Source organism: Tiliqua scincoides, chromosome 1 (genome assembly GCF_035046505.1).
Source record: "Tiliqua scincoides isolate rTilSci1 chromosome 1, rTilSci1.hap2, whole genome shotgun sequence".
NCBI classification, from domain to species: domain Eukaryota; kingdom Metazoa; phylum Chordata; class Lepidosauria; order Squamata; family Scincidae; genus Tiliqua; species Tiliqua scincoides.
Genome location: NC_089821.1, coordinates 120,126,033 through 120,145,261, shown reverse-complemented (window position 1 = coordinate 120,145,261; position 19,229 = coordinate 120,126,033). Strand labels below are relative to the sequence as shown.

Sequence of the window (19,229 nt, the reverse complement as noted above, 5' to 3'; positions counted from 1 at the left end):
TCTGGGAATGAAATTCAGTATTGTGAGAACTTGATTATTTATAGTACTTTTATATCTCTGACACTAAAGATATCTGTCCCACCTCTTCAGGGTGTTGTTGGCTATCTCTGTTGATACAAGCTCTAGCAGTTTGTGATTTCTTGCTGCAAATTAGGCAATAGATAATAGTATTCAGAGTTTGTTTAGTTTAAACATTGCTTTCCTAGTAGTAGAAGACTAGCTTTTTGTTTTTCTTTTTCAGTGCTTAGAGCAGCGACTTTCAGCCTCTGTTCTGTGGCACATGGTCCACAAGTGTGCCACAGAGGTTTGGGCAGTCATTTATTTAGTAGGGTCATTGAGGGATGTGAGCCCCCCCCCCCGGCAGTGCCGTGTGACTTGTCAATTGTCAAAAAAGTGCTGGTGTGCACTGACTGTGTGCCGCAAGATGAAACAGGTTGAAAGTGGCTGGCCTAGAGATATTTAAATCATGGAGAGAGTGGTTGCTGCTGCAAAAGAGGGCAGCAGAGTTTGGGGGTTGGGACGCACATCCGCAGCTGTTTGAAATAGCAAATCAGCTGGGAATGCTCCAAGAGAGGTTTCTGTAGATGCCTGTGCAATCCTCTCTCCCAAGAGTAACAGAACTCTCTCGCTCTCCCCCCCCCTTTGACACAATACTCTCTTGTCAAATGCTCTTAGAAAGAATAGGTGATTTATAAATTAGTCTGGAGTGCTTATTTCATATTAATACAGGTTGAGTTTCATTATTCTCAAAGTTCCGTTCCCAGAACTCACACAGATGACAAAAATCGCACTAAAGTAAATCCATTTAAAAAAGAATGTCCCCTTGCTAGGTGATATAAAAACTTGCTGACCTTTGTGATGTAAGAACTTTCGTGACAATCATCAATCAGTCTCTCTCCAGGAGCTTAGAAAGTCTTCACCCGGAGCGCTCCCAGAGCAAAGTGATTCTCTTTCTTGCATGTGTTCAGGGGGAAGGAAGGGGTTGCTTGCTTAAGTGCCTGGAGATTGATGGATTGTCAGCTGGCTACCCTCTCTTGCATTAACTTGTTAAACGACTGTTTTCCTTTAATTTAAAGGACTCTCCTCATCGTGTTGAGATAGACAAATCTGTGGATAATTAGGTTATACCTGTAATTCCTTGCATGACTGTCTCTCTACAACAGTAAGAAAAGCAGTTGTTTTTTTAAACTGTGATTTTAAAGGGATGCATTTTTCCCCTTCTCCAGGGATCAGCACATTCCTTCTCATTTGCAGTGGCCATTCATGTTGAGTCAAATCCATGTATAAAAAATCCAGGTATAACAAGGCTGGACCTGTATATCCTATTGCTCTGACAACTGGACTTCTAATCAACAAATATTTAAATATGCTAAAAAGTATTTGTTATCCAGCCATCAATCAGAACAATTAAGAAGTCCCTGAATTAATGAGTTTCTGGAACAGACTAAAATAGTGGTGTCAATAGTGGTGCTATTGAGAGAGGCCTAGGAAGAGTGGAACTTCAGTATGAATCCATCAACAGGTGTGCTATCTTTGAAGTTTTTTTCAAAGGATCTTAGCAGAGAAGAAGCATCAGGCTCAGCAGGAGGCAACCTGAAAAATTTGCCTAGGGCTTATTAATGTTACCATTGTCTTTGCCAAGAGCTACCTGAGAAACAATATATAGTCCATGGCTGCAATCCTATCCATCCTTATCTGAGACTGGGAGAAAGCTCTATTAGCTATAATGAAACTTACTTCAGGGTGAACATCAGTGGCGTAGTTAATGATCGTGTAGCCCGGTGCCAAGCTCAAAATGTTGCCCCGGAAGTGATGTCACAACCGGAAGTGACCTCGTGCCCAGGCTTTTAAAAAGTGAAAATTGGGAGGAACCCACCTCCTCCCCCCAGCAGTTCACCACCCACTTGCTCTGCTGGCTTCCCCCAGTCAGTGGCATAGCTAAGGCATCTATCTGCTACCCAGTGTCAAAAAAGATTTTGTAGCCCCCCATGCATGATAAAATCAAATTTAATTAAGTAAATAAATAAAAAGTTATATGTTCCATGCTGTATCATAACAACATCTCATTGGCACTCAGAACAATCAGGTCAGTTTGAAGTTAAGCAAATCCACTTTTTGTTCCACAAGGCAGTTGTGTTTTCATTTTCTGGTTAATTGGCCATAACTTTTGATAGGGTACAGATATTCCAGTGAAGTTTGTTTCATTGCACTCTGCATTAAATTACCTTTCCAATGATATATAACAAGATGGTATTATTCATACAAACCAAGATTTTCACAATTTTGAACACTAGTGTCGTTCAGCTTGTTGCCCCCCTAAAGCTTGATGTCCAGTGCAACTGCTACCCCTGCACCCCCTTAGCTACGCAACTGGTGGACATGCATAGGATTGGGCTCTATGTTGCATTAAGACTACTACCCTATGTTATATGCCAATAAAGGAAAATACAACCCTATGCAGATTTATCTGGGAGTAAGTTCTGGTTTAACACAGTGGAACTTACTTCTGAATAAACATGCCTGTGCCATTTTTAGTTCCATTTTCCAGGTTTTTTTAAACATTTGTATTAAACTATTCCAAACCATTCCAAGACTTTTAGATGAAACATAGTTTCAAAATAAGAATAATTGGCAGGACCAAAAAAAAAGTATTCTAATGAAGACTTTAAGATCTCTAATGATATTGTTGTTGGAGGCGGCTATGGGGAGTATCAAAATGAGCTCCTGCAGTTCAGAATTGACCTCTACAGCATTAAACCCTCCTTCAGATTATTTCACAGATTGCTTTTTTCTTTTAAGTTTGACAATACCGTATTGACATCCAAAAGGGATGTTTATAATGTGGTCCAGAAGGCTTCCACAGGCACCTATGATAATCACTGAAGGTATAATTACCCACTGCTTCAGCAGGGCTCATTTCTTCAGGAAAAAAACCTATCGGCATAATTTGGTAGTGGGTGGAGTGGTTCAGGAACTGATCCAAGCAAACAGATTTTCTTCCAAGGGAGTTGACCCAGTTCCTGAATCAATTCTCTGTCAGTGGAAAAGCAGCATCAGTGTTTCAGTGCTGATAAAGTACTTTCATGTAGTGTTTTTTTTTAAAGAGAGAAAGAAAGAGGTGTCGATTGTGGTCACTCAAAAGCAGAAACAACTGTGGGATTCACCATGTTTTAAAGGTATCTTGAAAAATCCTGCATCGATCGTGAACATTCTAAAAACATTTGTATTCTGATGGCAAAAGAATAACAATTTTTAAGTACTCAGAACTCAATCACAGTGTGTACGAACGGCAGAGAATGGTCATTGAAGTGCATTGGTTCCTTCTGAGTAGCCTAGAACAGTGGTTCCCATACTTTTTATCACTGGGACCCACTTTTTAACATGACACGCTATTGGGACCCACCTAGCTTTATGAGACTTAGGCCCAAATCCTAACCAACTTTTCAGCACTGGCATAGCTCTGCCAATGGGACTGTGCTTCATCCTGCAGTTGGGTGGCACTCACTGAGCCCTCATCAAAGTAAGGGAATGTTTGTTCCCTTACCTTGGAGCTACATTGCCCTTATGCCGATGCTGGAAAGTGGATTAGGATTGCACCCTTAGAAAAGTATTTTATTAACAACAACAACAACAACAACTAGGTATTTATATACCGCCTTTCTGGTCATCGGATTACTCCTCTGACTTTATTCAAGGTGGTTTACACAGGCAGGCGTTTCTAAATCCCTCAAGGGGATTTTTACAATCCTAGAGGTTCTTTCTTTCAAGAGCCAACAACATTTCAGAATGGATCTTCCTGGTTTGGTCTCACTTCTGGCCTCCAGTTCTCCCATGCAGGCTGACAAGGAGCTCCATCTCTCACACGGAGGGCAGCCAAGACGCTTCTTGTTCACACCAAGAGCAGGTGGAATCACTCAGCTCGGCTTGTCAGCTGTTTCAAGGCCATTCTCAGCCGTTCAGGGAGCTGCCGGTGTCCTCAAACTGGCAACCTTCTGATGTTATCTTTGGGCTAACGGAGGCTCTACCCTCTAGACCAGACCTCCTGCCCTATTTCACTCCTCCAGTTGCTCAAGCCTCTGTTTTTATCCTTTTTCCTATAATAGGGGGTAACAGAAGCATTGGTTGAGCTTCTGAAGTTGTAGTTAAGCATTTGTTTAGTTCCATGTTCTTTGGATCAGGACTATTCTGGTGGACTATTCCCCTAAGGGCTGCTGCAGCGCTGAGGGCTGCTGCAGCGCTGAGGGCTGCTGCCTGATTTATGAATGCCAGTGGGTGTGGCTGTAATGGTGATTGGAAACCAGTGCTTTCCCTTCCCTTGTAGGAAGGGAATGTGCCTTGTCAATTTTGTAACCCACCCAAAAATTGGGTCATGACTCACAGGTGGGTCCCAGTCCACAGTTTGGGAACTACTTGCCTAGAAATATGCCAAAGGCCATTAAACCCAAAGTAGTTTGCTGCTTACATACCTTTGTTTTAATTTAGGAACCATTTTCAAATGGCCAAATCCTTCTGAATTGCCACTGAAATACATTGGAATAAATTAGGATCCTATACAGGATCCTTATAGGAGCCTGTAAGTCTGCAAGTAATGTTAATCCTAAAAGCTTATCATTCCAAATAATCATTGAAATGCATTGGGTTCAATTAGTCACCTGATCCTTGACCTCTGAGCCTCAACATGAAAACCCATTTAATACTTTCTAAATAGCCATTGGCATGAATGGAGATGAGTATGGTTCTGCACCATGACTAGCAAGCCTCAGAATAAAGTTTGTTGTTCCACATGACTATTGGGATGGGTTGGATCCAGTTAAATGCCACCTTGAGTGGTCATCCTTTGAATTAGAAAAGTGGGGTCGAAATATCTTTGCTATATGCAGTGTAATCATAATAATTGGCATTTGCCTTAGGCAACTATGTAGCATTCCAGTATATTCCAATGTATTTCTGGTCAGTGGCGTCACTAGGGGGATGTGGTGACACTGGGTGACATGCATGGGGATGACACCACTACTGCCAAAAAATTTTAAATCTTGGTATTTTTGAATAATATTGTGTTATATATAAATTGATGTGTAATAGCATGCAGAATGCAATGAAACAAATCACATTGAAATATCTCTTATATCCTTTTATTATTTATATCATAACATCTTCTATCAAAAGTTATAGCCAAAAAAAAACAAAAACCAGCTGGAGTGGGGCAATGGTACATCACTACACCCATAGCCCGGGGCATTGCCCTGCCCATTGCATGGGAGGAAGTCCATCATAGGGGTGATGTACTGGCCTCCCACACCAGGTGACATAAACCCTAGTGATGCCACTGTTTCTGGCCATTAGTAGGAGTATTTGCCTAGATTTATTTCAACAGCTGTTATTTGCTCACATGACCTCTTCTTTGGACAGTATGGTAGGGAGGATTGGGCCCAGTTTGACCTCCAAGACTTAGTGAGAGAAAGCTCCTGTAAGGAATAGTCCCCACTTCTGTTTGCTTGCTCTCCCACCCCCACCCCCACCCCACCCTCCCGGGCAATTCAGTAAGGTGGACTGGGCTCACTCAACATTAACTGCTGTTCATGACATTAACAGCCACCTCCACCTGCTTGCATGCCTGCACTCTCCCTCTGGGTGCTATGGTTCCCTGAGGACTGGGTCTAGCACACTCAACTCTCTCTATTGCACTGCCTAGGCAGAAAGAGAGAGAGTGGGAGTGCAAGTGGGTGGCAGCAGCAGCCTGTACACCCCCCCCCCCCCATAACCTGAAACCAGCCCGGAATCAAGGCATTCTTCTGAACAGCTGAAACCTTTTGGCCAAATCAAAGCAGCATTTGTTATCTCTCAGAATCTGAAATGATCACATAAGAAAGGCCAACAGGGGGCAAATTATTCCAAATTGCTTTCCTTCAGCATCTTTGCCATTTTTTTTAAACCACAAGTGATTCAGAGAAAAGGAGTTTTGGCTGCTTTGTCTTGAGTGTCTGCAGACAAGAAGTGGGCCATTATAAGGCAGAAAAAGAAAAAAGAGATGTGGTTCATATGCAGCAAACTGGTTCAGGAAAGAGTGTTTATGAGTCATTAAGTGGTATTATTTATCATCCGCTAATCATGGCCCAGCAGCACAGCAGCATTTTTGAAACATGATGTCAATAAAGGCAGAAAACAAAGGGCTTATTTCAAACATAGATGGACCTGGAAACTTCCATACATGGGTTTGGATCCCGTGTGACAGAAATCATGAGTGAACCAGCTATAGCAGTGTAGATGTAATTTGTCCAAGCTTCACTTTCATTCCACCATTTTGGAATTGAGGAATATTGTGGAAATCAGATAGCTTGTACTTGTGTCAGGATGCACAGAAGCTCAGCTTGCATGTGACTCCCTTCACATGATAGCAGACGTGCCCACAACTGAAACCTGTCCTGTGTACCACCACATATAGAGCATGACCATGGCCAGAAGATGACCATTATCTATAGAACATTGGTGCTATATTTTTTCTCCCAGTTTTCTTCTCAGGGTTGCATGTATGGTTCTTTTCCCTCCTCCCATTCTCACAACAACTCTTAAGAAGTAGATTAGGCTGTCAGAGACTGGCCTAAAAAACTAATGGCTGGTCTGCGACCACCACTCTAACTGTGACCCCATACTGGCCTTTAAGATCACAGGTGTAGTTTGAGTTTTGTAGGCAAGTAAAAAGCAGGCCTTCCAAGTCTCAATGCATACTAATGTGCACCCTGAGCTTTTTCACACAAGGACTGATTTTTCATTGCAATGGAGACAGCTAATATGGACATCAAAACGCATGTGCATGTGGGTCTGCTGCCTCAGTTGTAATGAATGAAAACAGTCCTTGAGGGTGGGGTCACTCTGACCATCCCTGAAAATCTCTGGGGTTACAGTATCCTAGCCAGATTAGAACCTGGAGAGTGCTTGATCTCTGTGTATTTTATTTTTAAATACTCTGCAACATTCAGTATTCATGGGCAGGATCCAGAACATAGATCTTAAAAAAAATCTTGCCAATTTTCAGTGACAGAGAAACTGGGGGAAAGAACTGCATCCAGCCCTTCTCTGCTGAACAAGTATTGATGGGATTTGGACTTACTAAAACCAAGCTGTGTGTGAAGCCTAGGGTTTTAGATCAGAGAGGGGAATTGCATGAACGGCATGTGTTTTGCAGGTGCGATTTCCTAGTAGTAGTAGTAACTTTATTGTCATTGTGCTGCAGCACAACGAAATTTTTGCACCTTTGAGATACAAGCATAAGTATATACTACAATTCCAACAATCACACTCTACACACTCACCCACACATTCTATAGAACATGCATCATAATATAAAAACAGTATAACAGACCATAATGCCCAGGAGCATGGTAACAACTATATCACCTTATTCAACGTAATTATGGCTGTGGGATAAAAGCTGTTCAGGAATCATGTGGTGCGCACTCTAATAGCTCTGTGTTGTCTACCCGAAGGCAACAGTTCAAAGAACTTATGAGCCAGATGGAAGGGGTCTTTCAGAATACTATGTGACTTCTGCAGACAGCGAGATGTATAGATGTCCTCCAAAGCTGCTAGATGAAGGTTGATGATGTGCTGCGCGATCTTAATAATTCTCTGCAGAGCTTTTTTGTCCCCTGCAGACAATTTCCGTGCCACACCAAGATATCATAGGTTAGGACAATCTCAATGGTACAACGATAGTAAGACACAAGCAGCTGCTGTGACAAATTTAACCTCCCAAGCTTCCTAAGAAAATATAACCGCTTTTGTGCCTTTTTTATCAACATGCTGGTGTTAATAGTCCATGAGAGGTCCTCTGTGATGTAAATACCTAGGAATTTGAAACTAGCAACCCTCTCCACCTCCTCACCATTTATGTATAATGGTGTGTGTACATCCCTCTTTTTCCGGAAGTCAATTATAAGTTCTTTAGTTTTTTTGATGTTAAGTGAGAGATTATTTTCTTAGCACCACAATAACAACTCCTGTACCTCCTTCCTATAAGCAGACTCATCATTCCCGCTAACAAGTCCCACCACTGTAGTATCCCAGCCAACCAGAAGCATGCACAGACATCACCTGGCTAGGCTGGGGTGCTGTTGCATTTGGATAATATTTGGGGGGAATGAGAGGTATCACAGAAATCGAAGCCATTGTGCAATTCATGTTTAAAGTACGGTCCCATACCACGGTGACTTTGTAAAATATTCCTTTGAAAAGTTGGTGTATCGCTGTGCCAGTGTACCTTGATAGGTATTCTGAAGGCTTCACAAAGTAACAAATTCAATGAAAGATGGAAGAGATGCCAGATTAATTAGTATTTATACAAAAGGCTTTATGCTGCCTTTGTGGTGGTGAATTTACTTGCATGTCTTGAGTACAGAACATTTGCTGCAGACACTGCTGTTCTCTTTTCCTCAGACTTTGACCTCTAACCTTAGAACTCAGTCAGAATCTTAATAGTGTTTGGTATCTATGTCTCATGCATTACACTGCCAACAAGTTAAATGCAAGGGTGCCCCCCCCCCTTCAAATTGCACAGTGTCCTGAACAGAGAAGTAAATCAGTACTAAGACTTGAGCCTGGCCAATAAATTTTAAAAATCTTACCCAGAGACAGTATCCAGAAAATTGTCATTGAAATTCAAGAGTAAGATGCTCTAATAATTAAAAAAAAATGGTAAAACGCTGATTAATTTACCTTTGTGCTTTTCTTTTTCACGCTTCTATTCCTCTTCCAGTTCAGCTTTTAACTGATTTTCAGCTCACCCTTTGTGATTGTGGAATTACTTTTCCCTGGTGGGAATCTTGACAGTTTGATAGAAAGACACTTTCAATGGCACTAAGCTGTCCTGTGCCACCTTAAAGTGCAGCACATTTATTGTGAAATAAGCTGCCTTAGGCCAGAGCCCACTTTGTCAAATTCATCTCAGAACTGATGTAATCATAAATGTGACAGTATTTACAGTACAGTGTCACAGAACTGTGTTGTTTTTGCCATAACAGACTTCAGGGTCAAACTAGACCTTGAGCTAATTGTATTTTTAAGAGGCATGCTTATAAATGGAAGTATTCTTCTTTGGCTTACCTAGCACCTCTGGAACCCAGGGTGGAGTGCTTCCACCAGCCTGTCCTTAGCTGCTTGAAGCCATAGATAGACCTGATCTCCACTTTGAGACCCCCCCCCCCACGGGAGGCATTTGAATGCTGGTTAGACCAGCGTTGAAGGGACAGGCACTCCTGTGGCATGTACCCAGGGTGGACTGACCGCCCCACCCTTGGTATGCTACTGGTATTTTTTTTACTCAAAACAAGTGCAAGGGCCCTGATTCAGATAAATCAGGCATGTGGGGGGGGGCTTAACCCTTACTCCATGCACATTTAGCAAAAACCTAATTGAGAGTCAAACTACACATTACACTGACAAGCAGAGACTGTTGCATGCTTGTTTTTGTTATAGAAATGACAGCCTGCATGGAGTCTGATCAAGACTTCTACAAGATAGATAGGGAAGATTCTCATTACCACTTGTCAGGAAAAAAATCATTTTAGCCTCACCAGACTACCAAAAAAAAAAAGAAAAAAATAATAGAGAACTTGTTCTATTTGGGAAGTTTTGACTTGTAAAATTCAGCTTGCTCCCTTAGCCTCTACTTTATTCCTGTGTTGCCCATCCAAATGTTTCTGTTGCTGCTTTCTCATACAAAGGCTAGAGTGTAGTTAGAGCCTGTTTGGACTGGCTGTGTGGAAAGACACACACAGCTTTTGGACAACAAATACTAACATATAATGACGTCTATGTAGAGAGAGAATCGTCATGTTGAGTTGATTTTGGCCCTGGAAGAGCCCTTGAAGAAATCTTGTAGTCTGCAAAGAAATCACTTTCTCAGCGCTTTTTCCCAAAGTTCAGCAATAGCCTCCCTGTTTAAGATCAAGGTGATTTAAGCCTCTGTATACAGAAGCTCACATTGCTGCAGAAATTAGTGAATCCCTAATTATTTTCTTTTCCAAAAACATTCAAGTAGGAGGCGCCTTTCCCTCTCAATGACTCCAGAGCTCCTGATAGCCTGCTCTTCAATTATCTCCATTTCCCTTCCTTGTTTATCACAGTCTGTGGAAAGAGGCAAAACAGCCTGTTCTACAAACAGCCTGTTCTTATGACCACCAGTAGCTTCAATAAATAAACTAATCTGCAAAAAAAAAAAAAGTACAGGCCAAAAACAATATGAAAAAGGTAAATTAATTGCAGTAGTGTGTTTTCTGCTTTCATCCTCCAGCCCAAGTCTGTGTGCATTCTTTGGCACAAGAGTGAGAAAATGTGAGAATGAGATTAAACCTATAAAAAAAAGCTCCTGTTGATGCACTTTCTTCTTTCCCTCCTTCATTGAAATTCCGTGGAAATCCCACCCTCACTCAATTCAATTGTGAATTAAGCCCCCGGACATTATCGTGTTCAGCATTTTAATAAGCCCAGACACTGGACATTTTAAAGTTGCTTACAGTGCAACCAGAACCCTTCGTTTCTTCTTTCCTAGTAAAATGAAAAGTTTAACCACAGTTAAACTATTTTGCTTGTTCTTGGTTTTTTTTCTTTGTAATTTATTTTACGCCTGTGTCTGTTGGTAGGCATACAAATAAGAAGGATGGTTTGTTTACAGAGAAATGTCTAGGGTTCCACACCTTTCATTATCTGGAAGAATGGGGGTGTCTATTTTTCTTTCTTTCTCTTCTTTTTTAACCTCTTCAGGTTTTAAAAAAAAAAGTAACTCAAATGGTTCCATCAGAATCTACTATTGTCAATGCACTGCTTGGTTACACTGTATAGATGTTGGGGCCAAAAGTGGCAGCTGTGTGGAAAGATTTTCTCATGTGTCTGTGTGTGTGTGTGTGTGTGTGTGTGTGTGTGTGTGTGTGTGAATGAAAAGTTGCAGTGGAAGGCTGGTCACAACACATTCCATTTTCCTCACTATTGTTGCAAGGTCAAAGGGTGCAACTCAATAACGCTCAGAACCAGGAGTGAAGTTTGCAGGCTTGTTTATTCAATCGCATGCGATGGGCACCCATGGACACTCAAAGCAAATGGGCACACCGAGCACCCTGGGTGTGCTCCTTTATACCTTGGGGCATATTGCTCTGAGCTATGTCCATTTGATTGGTTGCAATTTGCCGCATAGGTGTCGTTTTGCCCTCAAGGCATGGAAAGTTACAAAGTTTATACAAGCTGTTGCCCGTACAGAGCAGCAAAGTCATAACATAAGCATATCAGCACAATCCATACCATCTCGGTACTCTTCCCATCTGTGTAGCCTGGTACCCTTATCTGTTACAAGATTCAATACTAAGCAGATATAGGCAGCTAGTAACACATTCCAAGGCCCCTTTTGCAAAGCTTTTTGCTTCTGCTAAGTCAAGCAGCCTAGCAAGCTGTCTCTCAGAGCCCATGACTCTTGTTTCTGTGGCACCGGCCATGGTCACCTTGCCTTACTATGACCCTCTTGTAAAAGAGTCTCAAAATCTACTTTCTTCTGTGCATTCTTTTGGAATTGTTAAATGCTAATTTGCGTTTCTGAGTAACGTGCCTCTGGGATTTCCTTTCTTTGCCCCACTACCTGCCAGGTTTTTATTTGTTTTCCTGTTCTTCCACCACCACCCCACCTCTTTTGTTTTATTAGATTGTGAACAGGGCTGTGTCTTTTTTTTTATCAATTGTATAGCAACTATGCTCCTGGAGGCATTTATTAAAATAATATTCTATTCAGTGGTTCTCAAACCTTTAGCACTGGGACCCACTTTTTAGATTGAGAATCTGTCAGAACCCACTGGAAGTGATGTCATGACCGAAAGTGACATCATCAAGCAGGAAGAGTTTTAACAATCCTAGGCTACAGTCCTACCCACACCTACCCAGGAGTAAGTCCCATTGACTATCATTGTTAAAAGCATATACATAGTAGCCTGTTAAAAGTACAGACCTGTAACATTTCCCAAATGCAGTCACCTGCCATGGTAGTATCAAACTTAATATATTAAAATTGAAATACTGAAACGAATGGGGACCCACCTGAAATTGGCTTGCGACCCACCTAGTCAGTCCCAACCCACAGTTTGAGAAACACTGTTCTATGTCATTAGGGGTGCAAAATAGTGATTGCACAGAAAAACAACTTAAAGATTCCTGGACACAATCCAACCAAAATTAAGCAATCTTCCTGTTGATTTAGAAATGAGATTTGAGCATTAAGCATCACTAAATTCAGCAGAACTGAAAAGTGCTTAATTTGACCGGATCTTACCCTCTCTTTTCAAGAAGAGGGTCTCACATCATATAAGTAAATTATGTCATAGTATATTTTCATGAAAGTCACAGGACTGTAAAAAAATGTTCACTGAATCACTTTCCCTCCTTTCAAAGCTCTAAGAAAAAAGAGGATAGTTATGTTGGCACCTCATGCAAAATGGGCATCTGCCAGGTTTTCCATGACTAAACTTCCGTTTGCTGATACCAACTCTCCCCTCTCTCTTACATGCTGTCAGAGTGAACCACCAAATGGTAAGCTGAATTTCTGCAGGATGCAAATTGCCACCAAGGTCTTCTTGTGTCCTTTGTCTTTTGGTGGTCACCAAGGCATAATTTGAGCCAGGCCTGGAGGAGATGCTTGAGTCAAGTATGCTTTATACAGTATGTGGTAACCCCAATTGTCTTCCTTAAACATACAACCTTTCTGAAAAACAGATTACTGTACAAGAGACAACAAAGTGACATTCATGTGCAGACAGAGATTGGTGATTTAGTGGTGGACCATGTTCAGAGTTGCAAACTGGGTTGTACCTGAGTGAATTTAAGAAAATAATTGTGACTTGTGCCATGGGGACATAGTGATGATGGGAAAGCAGAACCATAAGCTGTGCTTGCACCCAAAGATTGCTGAGAATCTCCCTTTTTGAGAAACAATTCCCTACAAACCCCTAAACAGTTGTTTCTATTCCTCAGGTTCAAAGACATAGTTCAAAAAACAGGGAAATGCTGCTAAGGCTCACCCACAGTTGTTTCTCTGAGCATAAAAGACCTGGTTCTATGTGCAGTCTTTGAGAAGAAAATTATCTCCAAAACTCTAGCATGCAAGTAGATGCCGGGTGCACACCCTTCTGGTACATGGCCAAAATGGCTGGCTCCAGATTGGAGGGAGCCCTGGACAAAGTTTCCTCCAGCAGGCCCATCTGTGGCTCTCTTATGTGGCTTATAGCTGGTGGCGAGAAAAGGAGGCTGGAGTGTGCACACCCATTTCATTACATTTCCAGCTCTGTTGGCAATTCTGGAGCAACACTGAATCAGGACTAGGCATTGTGAAAGAATTGAAATGCGATAGTATGCATGCTCTAGCCTGCCAGCACTCAGCACCAAAGAGAAGAAGAGTTTAAAGGGGGGCCTCGGTGTCAGTGGTCGCCCTCACCATTTGTCCTAGAGTGCTACATGCCTGGTGGCCAGCTTTCATGTCCGTTTTGTTTATTTTTAAAGTAGGCTCATTGTAGCCGTGGTAATAGCATTCTGCTCAGAGACAAAAACTGCAGCTGTGAACAAGTCAAAGAACATCCCCTCTCTACTTCACCAAGCACATTTGACAGGAAAAACATTTTATCTTCAGCTGTCCCTGGAGAAAACTAAAGTATGGTGGAGACAGCTGCTTTGGAATAATCATAAGGTCTTTAATGATTGCTGAAAAAACAATGTGTGAAGAAAGTAATTTTAAAGACAAACTTTAGTAATGATAGGGCAAGCATGGAGAGGACAGAGGAGGGATATCCCATGCGGTAGTTTCATTGGCCTGAATGCCCCATCGCCCCATATATCTCTCTCACACACATATTGTCCAATCAACCAGGAAGTTCTCCTGCAGAAGTCTCATTCAGTTAATGTGCTGGAAAAGTGGGGTACAAATGAAAACAAAACCATAGACAAATGTTCTGAAATCAGTTTCCTTTGTTTTTGCAGTGAAGGAAATCTGGCCACCAAGCAAGTGGTATTTCTTCAGAGGCCTGTTATGTGGAATCCAGCACCCCAGACACCTGAGGTAAGAATGATGACCTGAAGAGGTATGAAGATACTCCGCAGAATACTGATGTGGGGGAAAAAGTGGTTCTCTCTTAGCCCACTGCACATCGGTAGCTCTCAGTGGTAATACTGTAATTGCCCAGAGGGATTTAGATTTAGAAGAAGGGGAGTTTAAAGTAAAAATGAAAATAATTTGCTCATGACTTTGACGTGTGTTATCTTCTATCTTACTGTCTTCTGTGGACTTGCTACTTAAATGGGGTAAGCTGTACTATATAGACTTAAATCTCTCTCTCCCTCTAGCTATTTACTTCCCTAAAATACTCTATGTCAGTATTTTGCCAATCATTTGGTGGGCCTTAGCATGCCCTTGCAGTCCAGGGCAACCGTACAAATTATACCCAGGGCTCCATGTGTGAAAGAAAGAACTTCATTATTACCAGCAGCTCATTTATTTTTTTCTCTCTCTCTGCAATAACGAGCATTTTGTGTCTAGTTATGCAAGTACTAGGATGAGCTGTGTGACAGACTATTATCCATTTCCTCATGGCAGGGGCGGGGGAGGGAGTGAGACATTAAAAATAAAGGACTCAGAATAGCTTGTACAGTTGCTGACCGCAGATGATCCTCCTTCCAGCTGGGTAATTTCCCCGTGAATAGAATCTGTTCAAAAACCACACTGACCATTACCACAGCTGTTTGAGCAGGGAGTGCTAGCAACTGTTGTATCCATGGCCTGCAATAGCCCTCTGTCTACAGAAAGTCAGGTACTGCTTTTCCTTTTCAGGATATCGCACAGGTTTTTAGCAGGTGATAAACACTGAGTGGGTCTTCTTTGCCTAAGAGGTTGCAATGCCCCCAGAAGCATTCAGCACCAATTAGAAACTTCACAGATAATTTTCATCAACTCTTTCCCTTTCTCCATGCCTACTGTCTGTCATTCACGTGTACCATGTGGAGGTTATAGCTGAGACCTCGTGGGAGCCAGGTCAGGAGAGCTGATATTTAAGCTTGGCTCCATTGATTAGACATGATCAAAGCAGGCGGTATTACAAAACCAAGGCATTAAGATAGGAAGTGATACAGAAGAAGAGTTGGCTTTATGGAGCAGAGAAATGTAGGCACTAGTCGTCATCCCTTGTGGCCAATTATGCAATCTAGTTAATACACAGTGAATATATGGTAATATGAAGTAACTCCTCTGCTTGTGTTCATGCTGAAATCACATCTATTTCTTCACCTCTCCCTCGCTCTCTGACATCTACTTTTGACTTTTATTTCTTGGCGTCTTACCCAGGCTCATAGAACCTCTGCTCTCTAGACTTCCTGCTTTATAGTATCATTATTTCCCTCAGTCCATCCAGTCAAGCCCTGTTAACCCCTGATTTAATCAGTCCACCTTCTCTCTATGTAATACAGATGCATTTTCCTTAAAATGACTGTTTTCAGATTTCTGGGTAAGATTTCAGGTAGGGCTGACTAACTGAGGAATTTGCACACTTTTTTGTTCTCATTTCTGAACCGATTACAAAAATTGGTCTTTTCAGCTGCAGGAAATGTATTCAGAGTTGAAGAAAGAGGAGCTGAAAAAATTAAGAATAAGAGGAAATGTTGGCTCCTTATAAAGAAAGAAAGGGAAGGGAAGCAAGCTTCTGTTCTTTGAATGAGAAAGCATTGTAAAGGAAATTTGTCAAATAATGCTTACATCTGTTTTAGGTAAGAAGGGTCTGACGGACATGTATTTGTCTTCAGGCTTGCCTTTGAAAAACAGTAGCTTTTTTTACATTCTAGCACCAGATGCTTTTCGGTAGCCTTCAGTTTTCTCATAGCACTGGCTTGCTCAGCTTGTGACCACCCTGGCAAGTGCACGTGCTCTCTCTCTCTCTCTCACACACACACACTCACACACACAGAGCCAGGAATGATGGCTCAACCAGGACACAATAAGCAGCCTTTTGCTGCTCTCTGTCTGGGACTACAAAAAGAGAGGGCTTGTCAAACCCCTCGTAGGGCACAGTACTAGTTGGCTATATTTGGCTTGGAGTTTATTGGTCTTAAGATAAACCTCCATTGATTACTAAAAACAATGCATTGTTTCTAGCTTTCAGCCACACACAGCAGTTTCGCTGATCTGATGTACTATAGATTCCCAGGATGCAACATGACTGTTTTCATATTTCAGTGTGTCACATTCTTTTGAGTTGGTGACTGCTGCTTTTCACTTCAGATACTATACGAGGTTTGTTGTTGGGGTAATTCTATGTTGTTGTTTCTATGCTCTGATTTATATTTAAAAATGCCCTGCAGTCTAAACATAGGCAGCAAGAGAAATGGACAGTATTTAACTTCTTTGAAATTCTGCACTCTCTGCTTCAAACATTGATCACACTTACTGGTCGTGACCAGCTGGTATCTCTTACATAGCTACAGGTTGTGCAGAATCAGTTGCTGTAGTCATTGCTCTGAAATAGCCTGATGTACTAGCCACTTTGTCTGTGTCCACAGCTGACAAGAGCTATGGCTAACAGGTGAGGCTTTCTGTTCCTGCCAAAAAAAGAATACTATACAAAATTGGTGATTGATGTTGGCACTGGTACTGTCTCTCTGCTTCCCTCCCCTGACGCCAGTGTTATATTTGCCTGACTGAACCAAAATGTAGTATACTGAGAGCTCTATTGTTTCTGATATCCTTCATTCTGCATGCCCTCTCCCTATCCCCATTCACATGTCCAGATTTTTCATGATCATTGGCTACCTGTCAACCAGTTCTGTTCTAGAGGCTGAGCAATATGGCAAGATCAAAGATGTACTTGGTTGGAGTGATAAGCTGCATGCCACAATTGCTACTGTATTCTACCTGACCCTTTTTTTTTAAACTGTTTGTTGCTTTCAATGGGTTTTTTTTTTTAAATTCTGGTTTTATGTATGAATGCATTTTTAAAACTGTTGTTAGCCGTCTTGATTTCTTTTAGAAAGGCGAGGTATAAATATTTTAAAATAATAAATAATAACTTATTTTGAAATAGTTTTATTGTATATACAGTAAAACTCTTATCAGACCAGCCTCCAACTGTAGTTCATCATCAAAATGGATTTTGAATAGCCATCAAGAGCAACATCCCCAGCTCATCGGATCTCTACTGTAATCTTTCTACTGGCAATTTCATACCAAAAATATGTAAACTTTATTGGAACATTGGTGTAACAGTGGAAAGGGAATGCGTTTGAGGAGTGCTGTACTTATGTCAGAAAAGCTGTTCACGTAACAGAGGGGTCAAGCCTCACAAAGGGAAAATTGCTTCCCTCCTAAGTTATCCTTTGTTTATCTCTCATTTGTCTGGTCTGAATCACTTCCTCACTGCTTCATTTGCACTGCTCAGGTATTACTTTTCGGTAATCAGCTGGAAATGGAATTAAAATGGGTATTCCGTTTAATATAGCATTATATTATTGAGCAAGATCAATCCCCAAGATTCTTCTATAATGTTTCCTCAGAAGTGTCTAGTCCAGCAAAGGGCCCCCAAAATGTCAAATGGTAGCTTCCTGCCCGGAGCTGCTGCCCCTTTTCATCCTGTTCAGTGGAGCAGCAGCAGCAACAACAGCAGGATGTGCTGTTCTTCCCTCCATCAAAAACGAGTAGCGAAGACACTTTTTTCAGTTTAAATCCAAAGCTACTGGGTGGCTTGACTTTCAGTGCAACATTAGTGTGTAGCCTTTCCTACAGTAAGAGCTGCAGGCAGCTGAAGTAGATCAGTATTCAGCAGAAATTCATATAAACGCAACTTTGAAATTTAGATCTTCCATAATACTAATGGACTTTTTTTTAAACCAGGAAGGCCCTGCTGTAGAGTTACACATGCCTTTCCTTTAGGATCCTCCAAAAGACAATGTCATGGAGGTTCTGCCTTCTTCTTCATCATCATCATCATCAAACTTGATCACTTTTCTGTATAAAACATCCTCAAAGCGCCTTACAATAAACATGTAGAAACATCAAGCTTGAATTAACTACTGTAGCTAAATAAAAACCTAACACAATAAAATTGACATGATTAAAACAATAACATCCAACACTGTACTGCTATACAAGAAAATATATATTTAAGGATGCAATTCTAACCAACTTTCCAGCACCAAGGCCAATGCAACTCTGAGGTAAGGGAACAAACATTGCCTTACCTTGAGGAGGCCTCCATGACTGTCCCCCAACTGCAGGATGTGCAGCACAGACACCACTGGCACAGCTATGCCAGTGCTGGAAAGTTGGTTAGGATTGCACCCTAAATGTAATTGACCTTTAACTGGTTGACATTCTCTAACATTGCCTTCCTCAGCCATTTTTCAATCATAAGAACAACGGGGAAAAAAATGGCTCATAAACAACTTACATACATACTTACTTGTTTAATAAATAAATAAATAACTTATCAGCTCTACCTTGAACTATCTACTTAATTCAATTTTGAATTAATGTCAATTTTTGGCAATTTCTTCCTATAGACATGATACATTCTGCAGCACTAGAAGGGGCTCAGTGTTGAAGTCTTTGCATGCCTTTAGCATTGCACCCCTGTATGCAAGTGAAGGATATAAAACTAGCAATGCCTTCTTGTGAGTACTTCCCGTGTGCTAATCCAGGCGCCTGAGGTTTTCAATTACAATGAAATAAAAGAGAGGGTACAGATTGAATGGCAACCTTATGCTTCTGTACCTCAAAGGCAGTAAAGGTCAGACCAGCTGCTGATCTCCCCACCACAAGACTATTTGACACAGAATATTTAAACAAAAGGGCACAAATGACTCCCATCTTGTAGGCTTCAAAGATTTATCAGTCACTTTAGGCTCCACTTGTACAGAGGCAGAGCTTATTTATATTGAAATCCCGCACAGCAGGTGTCTGCTGTTAGGTCCTTACAGTGCTCATGTCAAACAATGTCACTTTATGAGTGATTCTGTTTAATAATAAATCAGAGGTGCTTTGGGGATAAAACATATTTTCCGTTGAAGGCCTTGGCTGTCATAAATGACATGTGATTCAGAACTTCAAAGAAAAAGAAGAGCCTGTTCATGTGAATGTGTGTGAATACCATTTGCCTGAATAGATGCAGGGCAAAAAATCTGACTCTCATAGTACTGTACTGGGTTCATAGTATTAAACCTGACATTTT

The 19,229-nt window shown here is 41.4% G+C and overlaps 1 protein-coding gene across 2 annotated transcripts in view; it reads left to right on the top strand.

The window, feature by feature from the left end:
• Positions 1–19,229, top strand: part of RFTN2 (raftlin family member 2) — a 39,063-nt gene that overhangs the window by 18,441 nt on the left and 1,393 nt on the right. For both annotated transcript variants that reach the window (XM_066635929.1, XM_066635920.1), the window contains exon 9: positions 14,002–14,080. In XM_066635929.1, coding sequence (XP_066492026.1) covers positions 14,002–14,080 — 79 coding nt within the window. The remainder of the gene's footprint in view (positions 1–14,001; positions 14,081–19,229) is intronic.